Source organism: Diachasma alloeum, unplaced genomic scaffold (genome assembly GCF_001412515.2).
Source record: "Diachasma alloeum isolate Michigan unplaced genomic scaffold, Dall2.0 Dall_scaffold_00540, whole genome shotgun sequence".
Taxonomy (NCBI): domain Eukaryota; kingdom Metazoa; phylum Arthropoda; class Insecta; order Hymenoptera; family Braconidae; genus Diachasma; species Diachasma alloeum.
The window spans coordinates 206,387-227,276 of NW_021680672.1; the positions used below are offsets into that span (position 1 = coordinate 206,387).

The 20,890-nt window shown below is 36.3% G+C and overlaps 1 protein-coding gene across 3 annotated transcripts in view; it reads left to right on the forward strand.

Moving 5' to 3' along the window:
* Window positions 1-20,869, forward strand: part of LOC107043008 (tetraspanin-18) — a 38,335-nt gene extending 17,466 nt beyond the window's left edge. Inside the window, exons 2-9 of one of the 3 annotated variants that reach the window (XM_015264297.1) lie at window positions 4,815-4,893; window positions 5,408-5,506; window positions 14,008-14,136; window positions 14,300-14,374; window positions 14,469-14,576; window positions 14,870-15,037; window positions 15,577-15,718; window positions 17,231-20,869. In XM_015264297.1, coding sequence (XP_015119783.1) covers window positions 4,834-4,893; window positions 5,408-5,506; window positions 14,008-14,136; window positions 14,300-14,374; window positions 14,469-14,576; window positions 14,870-15,037; window positions 15,577-15,718; window positions 17,231-17,265 — 816 coding nt within the window. In that variant the 5' untranslated portion in view covers window positions 4,815-4,833 and the 3' untranslated portion in view covers window positions 17,266-20,869. Of the gene's footprint in view, window positions 1-4,814; window positions 4,894-5,407; window positions 5,507-14,007; window positions 14,137-14,299; window positions 14,375-14,468; window positions 14,577-14,869; window positions 15,038-15,576; window positions 15,719-16,012; window positions 16,915-17,230 lie in introns of those variants that run through there. The other 2 variants (XM_015264300.1, XM_015264298.2) reach the window with 2 other exon arrangements.
* The last annotated feature ends 21 nt before the right edge of the window (window positions 20,870-20,890 follow it).

The window sequence follows — 20,890 nt, forward strand, 5'->3', positions numbered from 1 at the left end:
CCCCCCCCCTTCTTCTCCTCCCTCACCTTCCCCTTTCACCACTGCACCTGCTTCCAGCCTCCAGAATCCCAGTCTAATTGCTCCGGGCCCGGCATCTCCCACGAAAATTCCACAGATGAATTGCCTGAGAATTTCAGAATGATAATTTAACTTATCAATTGAGAGATTTTATCAGCATTTTTCATTTTGGTTTTACTCGTTCTTCTTCTGTTGTGGGAAGAGAATTTTCTGCTGTTACACTGGACCCTCGGTGGAATGCTGTCTCGTGTGCGCACGACCGGGGAATCAGCTGACATTATACACACCACGAATAATCAGGAAGCTGTTTGGTCGATCCCGTGGGGCGCCGGTTAGAAAATGACGGCGATCTTTCGAACGTGAAAATAATATAATTTTCATATTGGGTGGGGTAAACAGACGAATTTGCGGAGGATTTCAACTTGCATTGAATATTCCACAATTAATAGAATGAAAATTGCACTGATTATTTCACCGTTCAATAATATAACTCGGGTTTAATCGTGTGATTATTTATTTATTCTATTGATCGACACTTAATAAATAAAAGAAATATGGCCGAGTCGTCCGGAAATTAGGGGTTTCGGCTGCATTCAATGATTTCTTAATTTAATTATTCTCTGCTTTGTTATTTTTACTTAAAATAATTTTTTCTTATATCTAAAACTCGAATGCAATTTTTATTCACTTTTCCCACATTTTTTTTCTTTATTTTAATCTTCTCCCTAATCTACAGTTTAATTTTTGTTAATTTTCTCATGACACTCTTCTTGTTTTTGCATTTCGTGCTGAATTATTATCAATAATACTCGATTGAGGATAAACTCAATCGTATTGTTTCTATTCATATTAATTTCATTTAGAATTTACTTCAGATTTTAATCTTCAAAATTCAAGCAATGTTTATACTACATTAATCGGGGATTTGCTTTCCCCCTGTCTCGGTGTAGCTCATAGCTAACAATATTATGGCCGTGAGAGTAGAGCAGTTGGCGACACGTGGTGCGTAATACTTCATGTGTACTGTACGTAGTCTCTCCAGTCGTGAGAATTGTAACGTTTCGGGGTATGTATTCCTCAGAAGAAAGCCGAATTACAGAATTTAAAACAAAACCGAATAAAGAGGAAGGCATGAATGAAACTAGTGGGATAAACAAAGCTAAAAAATTATTTACGACGCTATTTTTGGTTTTTGGGAAAATGCTTCGTGGCTTTAAACTCGAGTTGAATGACCTCTAGAGTCCTTAGGAGGCGGGGGTGGAGGAAAGGGTGAGTGAACTTCAAACAGTATTTTCGTTTGCGCCTCGTGTCGTTCCACTGCAGCAGCGATCCACTTCGCGTAACTGCATATACATATCGATTTTGTACATGATAAGAAGGGGTGATTACACCCCCACCATGGCCTCTACCTGTCGTGTGGCTAGAGTTCAGTGACTCCCGGGGTGTTCACGTGCCAAAGATGGGTAAAATTGTTAACATTTTTCGTCGGAAACAATAGGAAATGACAAGTGACTGTTTTTTTTTTCCTTTCGTGTAAACAATTTTTGCGTGTGCGAAGTATTTTTCGAAAATTTCGAAAATCGAAAAGTTGAATGAGAGACAACGATCACAAAATACTTTTCAATTTTTTTTGTTTATTTTTTCATTCGTTCAGATAATTTTCTCAAGGAGCAAAAGTCATATTTATTTTCTGATAATTTTCATTCACTTGATATTCAGGAAGTTTATGTATATTTGAAAAAATGATTGAGGTTTATTAAAAATATGAAAAAGTCAAATTGTGATGTTTTTTATATTTTTTGAGATTTTGGAAAATTGAGAAAATTGGAGAACTGGTTTTGGTGATAAAAGAATTAGCGAAAAAAGTCAGCATCGGCACTGACCTACTACCAGAGCTGGATGATTAGAGGCACGTAACGTTGCGCCTCGTTGATTCACTTCCGCTCCTCTGCGCTTCAGGTATAATATCCGTGTGCTAAGAGTGAGACCAACTAACTAGCGAGATACACGGGGTAATCGCCACAGGGATTTATGAATATTGGCCTTGGCCGATATTTCATGGTTATCTGCAGGTTTATGATTTTTCCAATTTTTCTTCAATTCGTGCTTCAGAAAATGGGGTTTTTCTGGTTTTCCGTCGTTCATCATTTCATAAAACTTCAAGCATGAAGGAGATAACTCTGTTAATCAGCATGAAAAAATCAATTTTTTTTAGTGCAACCGATTCTGGATAAACATTCTTACTTAAAAAATTATTCAAGAAAATTCATCGCGCGATTTATTCTGTGAATCTCATGAAGTCACTCCAATAAAAATGCAATAAGGAAATCATTCCCCTTTACTCGGCTTTGAAAAATTAAATTTTAATTTTGGAAAATGAATTCGTTCCACATATGTCCGTAATTGAGATCATCGACCCTGCCAGATTGTCTGAGAGAGCCTGGCTTGTACGTCTGTTAACCAGTAGTTTTGCCCTAATCGACTCGGTCACTCGGTGAATTCCAAGAACGCGTCATCCGGATCTTGTGTCTCCTCTCACACAAGATGCCGGCGCGATTTTTTCTCCCATACCCTTTAACAAACACTTCGCAGTCCTCTTGATGTCTCTGATGTTTCATCGAGTGACTCTTTCACTATTTTTTGCTCATCCTGGTTGACGACGATTTCCCCTGTGGCCTCCGAGTGTTTTACATTCCCCGGGATTGGAGAACTGGAGCGATTGATGAAAAACATCTCGAGTTTTATTTGGATTTTTCTCTTTTTTTCTTTTGCTCGTTAATTGAGTGGAGTAAATTCAATTTGTACAGGAAAAACCGTGTTTTTCCAGCGAATGGATCATTTTTTTATCTGAATTTCATTGGGAAATTGAAGCTTTCGAGACTTTGGTGAGAATATTTTTCTCGTTAATGAGCGTCAAATAATTGAATTTTATTCATAATTCACCAAATCAACGCACCAAGTAGATAATCTTCTCCATCATTTGGGATTGACAGCAATAATTCTTGTTCTCACTGGAAGAATCGAAAATTCCCTTTGCCCTTCCTCGATAAATTAAAAATTCTATCCATTAAAAAATCACTGAGGGTGCGCAGTGTCGTCACGAGGGTCGTTCTCTGTTCTGCGGCGAATAAAGGACTCGAAGGCGTGACAAGAATGCAATTCAATAAAATAATACTCGACAAGACAAGAATGTCGCTATTCAAAGGTGTGAAGCACTCGACCTTCAATCATTGCCTTATCGCACATTGGTTACATCAATAGACAATCCATGCACAATTAAGTGAGACAAAAGATGGAGTGGAAACAGCAGAAAGAATACAGAACAAATGAAATCGAAACGATTGGAGCTTTTGCGAGTGGATTGTCTCGTTCTATTTATCGTCAGCTGACTTTTTATTTTCGTTATCCCCACAAAAGGTGGACGTTTTGATGAGGAATGGGTGGAGACGATGGGAAAACGCGTGTTACAAAGTCGATAGGAGGAGACAACAACGGACACCGTCGAGTGCTCTCATCGATTAACGAATCCCCAGACTCGGCAGTGCCTCTGCCTCACTAATTTCCCGCTTTCCCTTTTTTTATGTTCTTCTCCTTTTTTCTTGATGAGTCCTGTTTCTATCGTCAATTTCTACCTGGGTAACTCGAGCAGGCGCGACGTGAACGATTTTTTTTATTCTCATTTTTATGGTTTCAAGGAAAATTTGGTGTTGAAGACATTTTTGGAGGAAAAATCCGAGGCAATTCATCCTAATTAAAAATATCAGGTTATTAAATGCACTAAGATGATTTGTTTATTTTTCCTCGCTAAATTTTAAATTCCATCCATCCAAAAATTGCAGAGGGCAGTCACTGGGACTTCATCGCTATTCAGAACAATAGAAAATCGAAAATAGATATTCAAGTCACCGGAAATAAACGAGAGGGAAAATGCGAAAACATTGTGACCTCTTTGTAATCCTCAAACGTTCTAGCCGATTGAAAACGCTTGAAAATGTCAATAAAATTGAACATGCGGGGGACATCAGCATTTGAAAGAGCGTGCGACAAATAGAAGCACGATTGGCGTCTCGCCAAAGCGGACACGAGGAAGTCGAGAGGGTGCGCCTTGGAGGCGCAATATTACCCTCGTTTTCCTCTCATTGTTCTCATTATTTTTTCCGGCTCTCTCTCTCTCTCTCTCTGCGCTGGATCCACTGATTCCGAACTTTCAATTCATTCTCGAAACTAATAGCCGTGATAGTACCGCCGAGACGAACCGCTGTTTAATCAGTGAATGCAACTTTCCCCCTTTTTGTTTTCAAACTAAAAATTTCAATCAACTGCATCGATGGGGCAGTGACGGGCACATTTCAGTCATTTTTTTTTTTTTGGCTTTTTGAATTTATTATTCCGTTAAACGACTCGACTTATCGTTTGAATCTCGCATAATTGTCGAGACGATTTCCCTCGCAATAATTTCCAGCATTAAATACAAATATTTGGCAAGAGCTCTGCATCCACTACCGTATTTACCCCCGTGTTCCACTGCCAGTGGGATAATTTTAACGAACCGTTGTTGCAACGATCCTAACGAGCAAACTCACAACACTATCGAACACCCGACGCCAATATCCTCTCGCTCTGGGTCTGGGCGTTACCACTTGTCACAGGCTATATTCTCGTTTAGCTCTCCCAGAGCTCATCTCCCTTTTGAACCCCCGAAGAATGAAACATGAATATTCATTGTTTTAACGGCTCTTGGGTTGATGACTGTGATTAATGTTGATTAATTTTGCTTTTTCCCCCATTTGTTGCAGATCTTGAACGCCTGAGAAAATGAGCTGTATGTCGAGGTGCGCCAAGTACTTCCTGTGCTTCTTCAATTTTGTCTTCTTTGTGAGTATTAAACTTAAATTTCGTACAACATTTTTCATCATAGAGTCGTCGAAATAAATTTTTTTTTTTTTTTTAATGCTTATTTTATATCGCTTCGAGTCTGATGAGACTATATGGCGATTGATCAAGACTTTAAAAATGGTTAGATCTCACCATTCTACCCGGTCAGGAATCGAACCTGTTAAGTTCCCTTAAATTCCCTAAAATGGCCTTAAATTGCAGACTAATAATTTTTCGTTGTTTAAAGAGTGATAACGACGTCATTCTCTCCTGAATAGAGATGATTCATATACCATTTTGAAGCCTACAAAAGGCCTTCACGATGATGCACTCCATATTTGACCTCATGTTACAGTTCGTGAGCGATTTCTTGTTGCGCTGAAAATTCGGTCGTTCGTCATCTGCGACGATTCCGGAGAAATTTATCGCATGATAAATATTGCGACAAGAATGGACTCGATCCTGGACATCGCTTTTTTGTCTCGATTACCAAGTATAATGCTTTTTGTTTCAGCTTGCTGGTGGTGCAGCACTCACAGTAGGAATATGGCTACTAGCAGACAGGACATCATTCACCAATCTCTTCGCAAAAATGGACGGAGGAGACTTATTGGTGAGTAACAACAGGAAATTGGTGAGCGAGGATAGCCATGTCCATAAATTATAATTACCGTTAAATTATTGAGTAGTCAATTCGTTAATACTCCACTTTTAAATTTTGATTATTGCTGTAATCATAAATTTAATCAGTAATTTAGTTAGGAAGATTGACAAATATTATTTATCAATAGAAAAATTACAATTCCATATTGTTAAATATTTAATTCATTTATCAATGCGAAATTTAGGTTATCAAATATTTTACCATTTTTTCATTTCGATTGGTATATTTAATCGGAAGATTGATGCCATCTCTGCATATGAGCCCCCCCCCCAAAGTCATTTCCCCCAAAAGAGGAATCTCAGGGATCAAACGAGACAGGCACTGGTACCTCGTGAATTCCGCACAGGTTGCCATAAAGAGTCTCCACCTCGACCACCTGTTCGCATAATTTTACGCAACTTGGCTGTGCTCCAAATACCTCATGTTGTTTCTCAGCCCTTGTTTATTCTCCACCCCTCTTCCCTCTGCATTGGCAATTTTTTATTGGCTCTCAACAACGCGCATCGCAGCCACTCGGCTACCGGAAGACACAATTTGCGGAGATTTAAGATTAGGAACTTTTATGGCCAGGAAACAGATGATCCTTATCAGGTAGAAGCATTGGAAGGATGTCTATTGGTGTTTATGATTCACTTCGGTGGAATTCTTGAGGTTTCTCAAAGTTGAAATATTCAACGATTTTGTTTTTCATCGAAAGAATTTAAAATTTACCGGGGAAGCTATTCGAAGAATGGAAAACCCCTGCCGATATATCAGGGATATATCGAATAATAATTATCAAAATGCCTTTAGATCACCTATAAAATGCGAAATAAATAATATTAAAACTAAATAATATTCAGAGTCAGAGATTCGGACAATTGTTAATTTGTCAATGCACTAGACATCTCTGCACTTTCCTCTTCGCAATTGCGTCCCATTGGAAATCTTGGGAAGATTTGCATTAAATCTTTTTGCATCATTGGGGAAACTGAAATTTCCCTAACTTTCCAATGACACGGTGGTTCCACAGAATTTACGCGTCATTGTATCCATAAGTCAAGGCTCCTTTCATTTTTCCTCGACCATTAATTCCCATTTTTCCTTTATTTCGCGCGTCATCATATTGTCACTTCCGAAATTGTCTCCACTAATTATTCGGTATTTTTTTTTCTACAATCGTAAACATTTTTGACACTTTTTCATTCAAGATCGAAATGAAAAAAATATTCTTCGACATTTTCAGTTTCTTACTCAGATAAAAACGTTTGCTTCATTGAATAGTTGACACGTTAGCCCACAATTATCGGTAATTCACGAATAAAACGAGGCCGAAGAACACTCAAACAATTGTCCGACATCTCGTATTAGCGTAGGAGTCCCTCCGACATTTATTCAGTGCACTTGTACCCAACGAAAATGGCATTATATTACACATTTATTTTACGTGACCAACAGTATAATGATACCTCGTGATAGCGCGTGTTCTCCATTATCTCAATTCCATGTTTTCTCATTATTAAATTTCGCGTCCTTAAACACTTGCATAAAAATATTTAAAAAACGGTGGAGAATGCCTCCGGAGTTTGAGGATTGAGATTGACGCTGCAATAGCTGTCTTCGTATTGCAACATTGGATTAATAAGATGAGACAATTTCCTTGAGAGGGACAATTAAGACTCGGAAGGGCTATATATAGCCCCTCATATAGCCCCGCTGAGAAAATAGTGGTAGATAGCAATTATTCAAGATAATGGCAGTGTTTTCAAGACGAACAAACGTAACGAAACACTCGAGGCCCCAGAAATGCAGAAATAAATTTTTTTTTTGCACCCGGGGCCAAAGTGCTACATCTAGGCTTTTCAGGGGGAAAGTCGACTTTCGCCAAAATCTAATTTTTCCACCGAGTGAACGTCGATTCTGTATTTTTTGGCCCGTCTAATGCCAATGAAACCCTGGGAGGCCCCATAAACGCAGAAATAATTTATTCTTCACCCGGGGCCAAAGTGTCATGTAGCCCCTCTGATGAAATAGTGGTAGATAGCAATTATTCAAGATAATGGAAGTATTTTTAGGACCAACGATAGCTCGAGAATCTCGAGACAATTTTTCAGGCGCTCATTTATTTCAGGAGAATAGAGAGGTCTTTGTGTTGTTTCATGTTTTTTTAATGTCACTTCAGGTTGAGGAATGTCTGTCGGGCAATTTTGATGGAGAAAAAAATTCCCTGGAGAAAAAATTCTCAATAGTGTACGCGCAATGGGAGGATGGATTAATTATAATTGAGTTGAGCAGTGCAGGGGGACATTTGGCAGTGATAAAGGCCCCTTATGTAATCTATCTCGCACTTGAACTTGCCGAGGCGATTTCACCGCCTGGAGATTGATAACTCCGATGTCTACATGAAAGTATCCATTAAAACTCTTTTGTTTTCTCCCTCATGCTCGACTCGCCGTGCAGTCTCACCACACTGCTGCATAATTATGAACGCTTTCGTGTCATTACCAGTGATGCGTTAAATACTGATGTCAAAATTGAGCCACGATTTCTCAAAAATAGTGATGAGAATATTTTAGAATTAAAAAATCGATGACGGAGAGATACAAACGAAATAGCCTAAATTTAATTCAAATCTATGACGTTTCAAAAAATTATTAGCAGTGTGGATTTATGAAGCTGAGTTCTCCTCTCAGTTATTTTGCCATCTTCCTCTGCTCGTCATTCGCCGAATGACGATGGATTTTCTCGTTAACCGGAAATTCCACGGTGGATAAAAATAATGAAGTTGGATATTTTCTTTCACTTGGGCTGACACGATTTTTCCACTTCTGGAAACTTAAACCAGCTCCGTTATACCTCTTTTTACTCCGACGCGCTCCTATTTTATCTTTGAGAAGTAGTGCAACGAATAAGTTTATGCATTGCGTTATTATTTCTTCATTAATTACAATAAATTTGTATCAATTTTTAGTTAATATTTTTTACAAAAACCCTTAATTCATGATATTTGAACATCGAAATCTGCAGTGAGAGTGTAAACTTACTGCTGACGTCCCTGGAATTATTTTCAAATTAAGGGCGCGTGAATTGCTTTTAAAAACTTGTTAATAACGCTAAATAATCATGGACAAACTGCAAAGTGTTTTCTCCCCTCAATTAACTAATTAGTCAACAAAGAAAAACTCTAAATAATATCATCTCCCCATCGTTATTGAACTGACGACATTTAAATTGATCGATGAATCAAATTCATTCAATTTATGAAATCGAATGATTCGGGACAATTGATCTTAAGATTGAATTAATAATCGGATTATGAGGCGCATAAAGACATTCTTTGGGAGACGTAAATCCAGTTAAATGGCCTGCAAGTTGAAAAATAATCAGAATCGACAATGAACAATGATGTGAAAAAACATTGTTGATGCAGAAGGGCAATGAGGGCGTGGTAATATCATTGACTCGTGGGAAATGAGAAGAAAGTCGATTCCATCGGTGGATTCGAATGAATGAAGGGGAAGTGATCGGCTTATGCAAGCCAGGTGTGACGAAATTCTTGCGTCAAGTCCATGGGAGTCTTCAATTTTGGTTGTCTCTGTCGATATTCCGCCTCCGTTTTTCACTCCATCCTTCAGGGGTTTCTCTATCTTCAATTTAACGATTTTTATCCAATAATCTGATGATATTTATCTTTAGAATCATCTGTGTTGTTATCCCCCTTATCACGTGTTGACACCCCCTTTGAATTGGAATTCCCTTGAATGGACTAAATATTATAAATTTGTCTTCAGACATAAAACAACCAAAACTCATGGAATTCTGCATTTATCGTGCTTGACTGAATTTCACCTCGACAACCGTCTGGTCTTACCGGTCGCGTGCACGACATAATACCCGCGGGATTACGTGTAACTTGAACTGCTCAGGAATTCGCATTTTTTTCCATTTTTTGTCCCTCAAAAATTGACGTAAAACATTTTTAATTGAATTTTTGAAATGAAAAAAAAAGTGGAAAATTTTCTGCAACTTTGCATTGGCTAGTGGTTCCCTGAGGCTATTTTAGACTATTGATTTTCGTGGAGACAACACCATACGCTGGATTAGCGTTGAGTGAAGCCGCTCAATTCCCTCTTGAAAATTAATACCTTTGTTTGCACATTTTGAAGACTTAAAAATTGAGATGAAAGTCCGTTATTCTCTCACTTTCATCGCAAATGAATTTAATTGCGGAATTACTCAACTGTTCGGGGGGTTCAAATGCCGAGTGAAATTGTCATTTAGTGTCATTATTATTCAATTACTTTGAAATTGCGAGAAAGCATGAAATTGGGTTGTGATAAAAATCGGGCAAATGATTTCGTCATGAGATTTAATAATTTTTGCATGCAGTCTCGGTCACAGTGATGTCCAAAGACCCTAGTCAATCGAGAGATTATTCTTTAGAAAAATAATTGAATAATTTATCGCTGGAAAAATTATCAAAGACGAATAAGTTTTTTTTTTACTTTTTGAATTTATTTTTTCTCGTTACACTCAACGACTCAACTGTAGTCCATTCATGATACTTCGAGTTTCAAAAAATTTCTAGCGCTGAAACAATTTTTTTCATGATTATGACACTGTGTTGGACATCCCTCAAACTGTGAAAAAGATGAAATAATTTTTTTAATGATTATGACGTCTCCTCACGTGTGATGGCACCTCCACCCGAATGAAAGGGAAGGAGCCACACCCACGTGTATTATACACCAAGCACACTTGGTCATGCAAATAGGCAGAGGCTTGTAAACAAGACGGTAGTTTTCATAGTGTAACGAGAGAGGAGGACAGATGAGTTGAGTTGAGCTCCACATTAGGATTCATGACGAGTGCTCTCGAGTTCTCTTGATGCCTCGTTGCGTTACACTGCGACATTATGTTATTCTCAGGGTTCGAGTTGTGTGTGATTCACCGTTAGAATTGACGTACGTAGGGCGGACTTTTTTGGGTCAGAACTTGATGAGAAAAATTTTTCAAGAGTTCTGACTAACGACAACTTGTTCCGATCGATTTTATTTTTCCTTTCATCACTCCGGATTAATAGTAGCTCCACATTTTCTCATTTTTATTCCATTTTTATTCATAACAAACATTTCCTGGACTAAAAAAAATTATTTGCGACAGTTGAATTGATTTTTGCCAAACAAAATTGTTTGAGAATGGAATTTTAATTTAGATTTTATGGGGAAATTTTTCGTTTGGAATTGATAAATTTTTTTATCGTGATCTAATCGTTTACTCTAGTAAAAAATTCAATTGTTAATGATCTTAATGACTTAATTATTGGGTGCATTGTGTACACTTGCTCTGATGCACAGCCGGATGGGCTTCTGTCCAGGCATGACCGCAGGAGAAGCGGGCGAAATGCGGAAAGTAAAAGTAACACTCGACTTTCATCTCACAAGACACGGAAAGCCGGTACAATATCCTCTCAACTTTCTTCACTTTATCGCAAAAGTTCAAAAGGGAATGAGCCGCTGGGTGCGAAATAATAACATGGAGATTAATTTCACAGCTGAAAATTCATCAATTTCCGTTTTATCAAAGACAGCTATTTCTCAATAGAAGAAATTTTTTCATTCCAGAAATTTCTTCATTCCCTAATTTTACTCGACATTTCTCCCGATTTTATGATTTTATTCCTCGTCACATGTAGTCTTTCGCGTGTAAAAGTATCAATAGCCAGACAGTACATGAAAAATCACCTGCAGCCGAGGATTATATAAACCCAGACGGCAGGCGTAAACTTACGCAACAGTTGGGAGGAAAAATAGAGAAGAAAGATTGAAAAAACAAAGATTAAATGGGCTTGGAATTTCTCCGCTGTTTATTATTCTGATTCTGATTCTACGGAGAAAACAATCACGAGATTTCAGAATTTTCAATGAAAATGGGAATATTCAGACCCGAATTACCCCCAATTTTTAATTAATTGAAAATTTAAAAATATATTCTGCTGAATTTCCTCATTTATATGAATTTTTGTGAACTTCACAGTTGCCAGTGACTTTACCATAAAATTCGGAATTTTTAAAGACGAAATTCCTTGAAATTTCCGTGAAACTGTCGTCTGATAAAAATTTTCAATTTTACCCTAGAGTTTAAAACCGAGAACAGCAATAAATACAGCGGACAGCGCCTCAATAATGTTATGCAAAGAGCCTCATTTCAATAGCAACAATGCGAAAAAAATTAATGGTACAAGAGATGTATGCATGATTTTCCTCCGTGGAATCCTTCAAGCAACACCAACACGTATGACCTTCGACTAGGAAAAGCCCATTCGCTTAATTAGTCATGTCGTGGCATGAATAACGATCGCTTGTATTTTAATCATTAAAAAAAAACAAGTGGAAAAATTGTGTTACGTCACTGGGGGTATGAGAATAGGTGACAATAAAAATATCAGTGCAAACCAGTGGGTGACGATCATTAACGCCTCGATATACCACTGCCCACTGATGTTGCATACGTGAAGCTCGACCAATTTGCCCTGACATTAATTAAAACTTCGTAATTACCAATTTTTTATTCTAGTAAATAATTCTCCACTCCATATTTTTATTTGCTCAATTACATTCATAATTTTTTTTTCCAGATAAATAATGCATTGTATTTTTTCAATGAACTTTTTTTATTGATTGCCTGCTAGATTTATTAACTCCTCACAAATAATTATAACTTGACATTTCGCTCTCTATAATGCAAAAGAAAAACTTGCAAAGGTGATTGAAGAGATGCCGATAGTCACCACCCGGTGAACCATGAAATGCTATTTTCATCATTTTTAATATCACGCCGAGATAATAAACATGATGTAAGTTCATTTGAATATTGAAGCACTGTTGGAACTCGTCTGTACCAGTTGCCTTGTGTAATGAAGCTTGAATGTCTCTTTCCTCACCTGGTGGGACGTTAATTATCATCCAGGAAACGTGGACCACCTCGGTCGCTCGAGGGGGAAATGCATTGAGGCATTGCAGGCGGGTAATTAGAACGTTATGCTCGGACAGTCTGATTTCTGATCAATCAGAATTCGCCGAGAGGTCTTCAATCATTGAGAGCCATCTGATTAGAAAAATCGTCCTTCGAGGAAATTTCAGTTTGAGGAGTTGAGTCGTTGAGTCTTTGAGTGTAATGACGAAAAATCAATTCAATAACAAAAAAAATACTCATCACCGACTCAACCGAATTGTTTCCATTCACATCGAACTTCGTTTAGAATTTACTTCACATATTAGTCTTCAGCGTTCAAGTTATGCTCATTCTACTTTAATAGTCAAAGAATCACGTTTTTCTCGACACCTGTTGATGCCCTCATTGCACTACTTCCCTAGCATGTCGAGATGGCAAAAGAAACTAGAATGACGAAAGACACACGAGAATTCATTTACTCCCCTGGGGGTGGGGCTCCATCGATCGCCCACACACTTATGCAATGTTGATTTACAACTCTTGTATCGCGTGTTGAGTGTAAATACTCGATTGTTTGACTTCTTGAGGTTGTTATCCAAACTTGAAGTGAATTAGTTGGAGGGCATTCACCGAATTGAATCGATTGGGGGGTTGTAAAGTTGTTCAGTGGGACAGGTCAGGGGTTCAATCTATGCTCTGTATTTTATCGGTGCCAGGGATGGGGTCAAGCCGTGTGGGAATATCCGAGGGGCGTTGAAAAATTTATATGACAATTAAAAATTGACGAAGATCGGAGGTGAAATAATGGGTTTCTATCGACTGTGACAGTTTTCCACTGATTTCAACGGTATTTTCGGTGGGAATTCATAAACTCATACATTTATTTCGATGATACTTCCAAATAAAAGACTATTACTTGTGAATAAATTAATTATCTTCATTCTTTAAACAGTCATTTCAGTTCCAGAAAATAGTCTTCATCTGGATAGCAAAATTTCGTTCATTTATGTTAAAACAATTTTAATTTCACGTGTTTTTGAATAAAACCATTTATTTCATTCAAATAACGTCAATTTCATTCAGGAAACAATCGCGGTTGAATGTTTGTAAATTGTTTGAAATGATTTCCCAAGCATTTGCGACAACAGTGTCTTGAAAACGAGGTGTATTCCAGCGAAATATACTTCTGCAAACGCTTGAAGGCACAAACCACTTGGAAATGCTCAACAGGTGTTGAACGACCACTCTCATAGGTTTATCCTCTCACCCTTTCCCCTTGTCACCAGCGCTTTATAAACTGGCTGGAGCACCCAGGGGTGGAAACCACTCCTAATCACTCTTTTTTTCGAGTTATAAATTTTTCTATGGAAAGAAATCTCATACAACTGATGTTAACTGATTATTCAGGAGAGGAGGAGGACTGCATCGGTGTTAAACAAAGAAAAACATTTGTAACACCAAAGAGATGAATAAATAATAATTATTTTTCTATGGATTTTTTCCCCTCTCTGTTTCAGACAAGAACTGATGGTGATGTCATAAAGATGATCGCCTACATCCTCATTGTTGCAGGTGCACTGACGTTCATCGTCAGCTTTTTGGGCTACTGCGGTGCCATGTTTGAGTCCAGGTGTCTTCTCTGCGTGGTAAATAATTTAGCTTTGTGGACAGTAGACAACAAATATATTTCGAAAATGTGAATTGCTCAATTTCTGTGTTAACAAACAAAAAAATGGTTTTTAATTATTAAAAGTCGTGTATTCGATTGAATTTTTCAATGTTCATAAACTTTACTGTTACTCTTCGCAGTATGGAATCCTCATTCTCATCGTTCTCGTCCTGGAATGTGTGGTGGTTGGTCTGGCATTCGGTCTTAAAGGAGACGTAAGTTTCACGATAATTAAGAAACAATTCAGTGGTGAAATGATGAAGCGGAAGATTTGAAGGCATTTAGACTAATTTAATGAACTTTTCCAAGGCCGAGAGGAGCACAAAAGATTTCCTCAAGTCGACGATAAAGTACTACAATTCGAATGAAGATAAAACTGAGGCTGTGACGGCTGCGTGGGATGGGGCTATGATTCAGGTATAAATAAATGCGAACGTAATAAAAACGTGAATTCGGTGAGAAAAATGTGAGTCAGTGTTTACGAGATCTCACTCTTTCTGTGAAGAGGGAAAACTATGTCGTGGGATTATTTTTGTTTTCGAATGGAAGATTTGCAATTCTTCAAATTTAAGGTGTTGAATCAATTTATTACGATCCAAATAATCCCAAAATTAATTAACAATAATGTACAACGGTAAATGATTTACGAGAGAAAATAACTGTGGGCAAAATAGACAGGTATTGCAGCAGCAAATTTTTATTCGTTGCAGTTGAAATGCTGTGGTGTCGAGAATTACAGAGATTTCCAGCAGAATCGAGACTGGACAACCACTGGAAAAATGATTCCAGAGGCTTGCTGCAAGCGAGGCGAAGATGGCGTTCTCGAGGATCTTTCCTGCCCATTGAGCCCATCGGAGTCGAATTCTTATTTCCAAACTGTGAGTTTACGATTCATTCTTATGACGCTTTATCTAATCTCCAGCGGCTCACCTCTTTACATTCATATTTATATTGAATGATTCAGTGTGTCAGTAATAATGAAAACTATGTTGACAGTTAGATAAAGAGAATAAGCGAGATAAATTGTTTCGAGTGCGATAAACTAACAGGTTTTTGAGGTATTACGAAAACACGCTGGGGGAAAAATACTTCAATGCAAATTTTTGCAGATTTAACTATTTTCATTTTCAATTTTTTCTCAATTAATTCATTGGGAGAAATTCGAATAAAATAGAATTGTAATTACATTTTGCACATTTTTTTTTATTTAAGCATTAAAATCATGTAGTTTATTCTGCTGTAAAAAATTACAATAATGCAAATGAGTTTACAAAACAATTTTTTAGGTATAATTCGTAACGATTTACATCACTTCTTCAAATATTCAATCCTAAGGAGTTCAAGAAGGCATCAATATGTTCGAGAATATTTCTATTCAATTTCTTAAATGCCACATTTGTTTCTGTAATTTTTGCAGGGCTGTTACGAAGCAGTTTCCCGGGCAATTGAGAAGAACATTGGAATAATCATCGGTGTGGGAGTGTCTCTCCTGTTCGTCGAGCTGCTCGTCACAATCCTAGCCCTGTACCTCGCCTGCTGCTACTGGCGTCCACAACATGGTAGGCTCGGAATTAAAGTTGACTTTAAATCATAAAAAAAAACATCAAATTCATGCCAAAGACCAAAAAAGATCAGTTAAAAATACTCAACAAATTTATTCATAACGCCATACATAACGGCAATGCACGTGGTTGATTTTTCTAAATATTATTTTTTTTACAAATGTTTTTTTTCTCTTATTTTATTGAGAAATTCTTCTTTCATCTGTTCTGATAATATTTTTCCTCAATTCTTCTCGTTTATTTCGTTATTTTTTTTATTTTTCTTATGAAATATCTGTGGGTAATTTACAGTTTATCGATGCGTAGAGCCACCCGGCAACGAGTAAACACACGAATGAGGGACGATTTATTAGATTTATTGTTAATGATTAATTATTAATTTTCTTTGGTAATTAATTAGTTTGAGATAGTCTCGGAGTTTGTTGAACGTTGTGCTCCCTATTTGGTAGACTAACGTTCGAATATTGAGATGAAGTATTTACGATTGTTTATTTGATAGAGATGACGGAATGATGATTTTTTTTTTCGTTTTTTTTTTCATTTTCCCACTGCAATTTTCGGTTTTTTAAGTTGTGGGGTGATTGTTATTGGGGGAGTGTCAGAGCCCGTGCATGCCAGTGCAATTACAATGTAACTATTCATTGTAATATAGTGAGTTCGTCAGGGGATTCATTTTATTTGTTAATAATTTAGAATTTTTTCGTTGAAATTTGAAGAAAAAAATTAAAAATCAGCTATTGTGAAATTGAAATTTATGAAAAAATGCGTAAAGAGTGAATTAAATTCCTAAAAATGTTTTTCTGGAATAATGAATTCGATGAAGGAGAGGAATAAAAAAATAACAACGGTTTCGACTGAAAAATAAAATGGAACTCCCTGAAAAAATGTTTGTTTTCCGCTTAAAAATTGGAATGCTCTAAGAATCTCGAGTGAATAAAAATAATAACTAGACTTTTTGCAGAATATTTTTCACAATGAAATAAAAATTTTCTTATTCATAAACTTACCAGGAAGTTTCTCATTTCTTTTCACTCACTAAACTTCCTCAGTCTCTTCTCTGTCGCTTACGCCTGAACATCATTAATTCTGCATTGGTATGGTGAAATGTAATAGATCGAACGTTCAATTTTTTGGCATTCGAGTTATTGTCAGAAGAAATTATTTCAGGGGAAAATGCCAAGAGAAAAGAGTCTCTTGACATTTTTCTTGAAATTTTCATCGAAATGATTTTATTTATATTTAAAAAATTCTATAAACTACTAAAAATCGTATAAAAATTTTAATAACGAATAAAAATAGAAAAAGCTCATGAATAATGTTATTATCCCATAATAGTTGAAGGTTTTTTAAAGAATGAATTAATGTCCCGCAAAAAAGGTCCTAATGAAATGAAACCTCTTCATCAAACAATATGTATTTGGAGACTCGATCTATTACTCTTCACCACTTCTATCAAAATTTTTGAAAGATTAAAAATCAAACCCAAAAGAGAAAAAAACGTTCTTCCAGCTTGCGTAGACGTCTCGTCGAGGCAGGCCTGGTGAATGGGGTGATGGTGCTTCCGGTGAAGTATAAGACCCCGATTACCCCCACTCACAATAAACCAAGAATACCTGTAGAAATGATTTTTTCAACAAATTATTTTTCGATAATTTTGAGACTCCTGTGACCTTTATTTTCCCTCACACGTTGGATTGAGAGACTCATTTTTAAAAATGAGATGATGGTGTCAATTAGCAATTGACCTTAAAAACTACTGGGGACGTCTCGACTTGACATCAGAGTCGCCGTGCCTACGAGACATGAAATTTTGTGGGAATATTGGTTGTCGAAGTCAATTGCACTAATTTTCAACGAAAACGATCTTTGGGAATTTTTTTTTATGCCGATGCATGAATTTTAGTTTTTTATTTTGTGTGAAAAATTCTAATGCATCGAAAAAATTAAGAATAATGAGGAGCAAGTGCCAAAACGTATTGAGTCAAATGACTTATTAATTTAGTGATTGAATGCCGTAGAACATTGACTCGTTACGTTTTATCATTCAACTGAGGATTATTATCAGTTTATCTCCTGGGAATTTTTGATTTTTTCACGCAAGAAACAGCTTTGATCCTCAATAACTGTCTTTCCTACAATTTCCACAAGATATTCTTCAACTAGACAAACTGACAGTTTAATGTACTACGAATAAACCTGGTGTGAATGTAGGAGTGGGCGGAATTCGCGTCTCGGCGAGTGTAATTGATGCCGATGATCCAATTAAGCTCAGGTTCATTGGCTCACAGGGTAAAGCCTGTGGTTTCTCAAACGAGACCAGACACTCATTCATGAGATAATTTATTTTTCATTTGAATTTTAATGCACGATCCAGAGACATGACGGATTTGAATCAAATAAAATTCTTCATTCGACATTTTTACATTCATTTAAATGCCATTTTCGGTCGAAATCTTTTGATAATAAATTATTTAAATGAGAAAAACAATTTATTATGCTGAAATGAACGTTTTTATTCATTTTCTGACTCATTTCAAGAATATTTTCATTGGAAATGACGCAACTCATGTATTTATTGCAACGAAAATAAATAATCAATTAATTCCAAACAAACCACTTCCCTGGGTGCATTAAACTGTCAAATTGCATGATTAATAATTATCGCCAAAAACGTGAGATCGATTATGCTCCATTGATTAATCGACTATTAATCCATTTGTGCAACTCAATTGAATTGTGTTCATTAAAATTGAGGGAAAAAACGGTAATACCAATATGGGAGCGCGACGTGTGCTCCACAGATGCAGACAAATGTTAGAAAAAAAGGAACTGGTTCCACCACCGACCTTTTCACAAACCAACAAAAATCACACACGTGTCCAAACTGCTTTTCTGCTACAATTTCTCAATTTCTGATTGGGGAAATATCACGCGATGTTAATAGTCTTTTTTTTCGCTGTCTCTTGGTAATCAGTTGGTTGCAGTTTTGGTGATGGTTTTATTTGGCACAAATAATTATGTAATTTAGTGGAAAGAAGAAAATGGGGGTCTAAAGTTATCAGAATTCTTTTGAGGATGAGAATGCTACATTTTTTTATAATGATGAATTTGTTCAAAGAATATTTGTTATTTTCTTCTTCCACGATTACAAAATGAATCTGTAACTTGATAACAATAATAACACAATAATTTTCAGTACGTTAGATCAATTTTCTCGAGAGAAATGATCTTTTCTATTTCTGTTTTATTCGGTGGTGAAGAGGTCTTCGTTCAAAATATATTTAAAACTAATTTCCATCGGTTTTTATAGAATAATTGAACTGAATAGGCTTTTGTCCTCGATTTTTCGATTAAATTGTGAATTTTCAATGACGAAAAATTTAAACCCTTCAAATTCCCGATCTTCACCACCGAATTTTTTCAATCATAACGACAATAGCACTCTAGAAATTCTCATTGCAGTGGTAACTTGTTGGTGCTGCTGCTGACGAGGCGTTAAGAGCATGGATCTGTTGAGTAGTGCCTCCTAGCATTCGCACGTTCAATCCGTAGAGGTCCTGTGCCTTGCTTGCTTGAAACGAAAAATGATAAACATTTTTTTCATCATTAATCCAATCGAAACAAAAAAAACTGAAAAATGCACAAAATGCAATGCGTGCGATTCCCTGAAAAATCATCAATTCAAGTCGAAAGAAAAACAACAAGGGATCACGAAAGATTGTACCTGCTGAGGCCAGAAGACATTGGACACAAATTTTCAATTTTCTTCATAAAAAAAAAATAAAATGTGCAGATGTCACTGGCTTCAGCCAATAAATTCCCCAGGCAATTCTACGTTCTGTAAAAATGGTAATGGTAATTATGAGGGAATAATAAAAATACGAAAAACAGCAATAAATTAATTGAGTCTCTTCTGCGTCAAAGACGGATTAATATACATTATAAAAAAATAAAATACTCGATCCAGAAGATATTCCAGTGGTGGGGAGAGACTCTAGGAGACTAAAAAATGTTCAATATAGCTCCTTGTTAACGTAAAAAATTAGCTATTGTTGGAGGAATCGAAAATCTTTGTAGACTATTTAGGAAGACATTGATTTTCTACGAAATAAATCTCTTTCTCTCGAAAATATTCCTGAAATAGTCTGCGAAATCGTTTCGAATTTTTCCTTTTCCTCTATCGTTCAATCGTTTCTCTGCATGCACTGCACTATAAATATTGTATTTATTTAGCGATAACAGTTACTACTCTAATTGCTCCCTCGTTCCCCCTGTCTCAGTATTTCGTGATCGTACTCTCTAAGTGTACAGAAGAAAAATAAAATGTCTCTTTTGTATTTTTCATTCCTGTCTAGTATTAAATTATAGCGAGCGATTGGATATTTTCTGCTATTGAACATTGGTTCGTCATTTTTTCAAATTGTCATGTTTTTTCTGTTGCGATGAGCCTCAGAAAATGATTCTCATATCGATCGACAAAATGATAGAAATAAAAATCACGTTTTACAAATTGTTCAGTTGATGTTTCTGTTGCACAAATTTGTTATTTTGTTTTTCGTAGTGTTGAGAATACGAAGGCTTCACTAATAAATGAACAAATAATATACGTGCTCGATATTTATCGTATAAATGAAGGACAATAGAGAAATTCGATCTCCAGAATCTTTAGATTGCGAGAATGACTCATTATAATTAACAATTGAAAGTGGAAATGAAGATGATACGATTGAAGAACGGAAATTCCACGGATTTTGAGGCCGATGAAATGATGAGTACATAATTGTTGTAATTAAAGTGTCAGGAAGTTCTGCGCATTTTGAGAATATAAAGAGATAAATTGAAATATTATTCACTCGAATGCAGAGACTGATATTCAGACCTAAAAAAAGATGAAAAGTAATTCAACGTTTGTGTATATATTTGACACAAGATTAATCTATTATTAATTAATGAAAGAACTATAATAACAGTTTATGATAAGTCATGATTAATGTAATACGTAACTGCAGATTTGATGATTTGTTAATTAAGAGTAATGAATGTTTCAATGTCTCTTCGTAATGCTGTTCAACTTTCTTCCCTTATTTTTTTGTTTGTAAAAAATGTACACACAGAAATGATGAATAAAAAATTTTATATTATTCTTAATTGTATGAATTAATATTCACT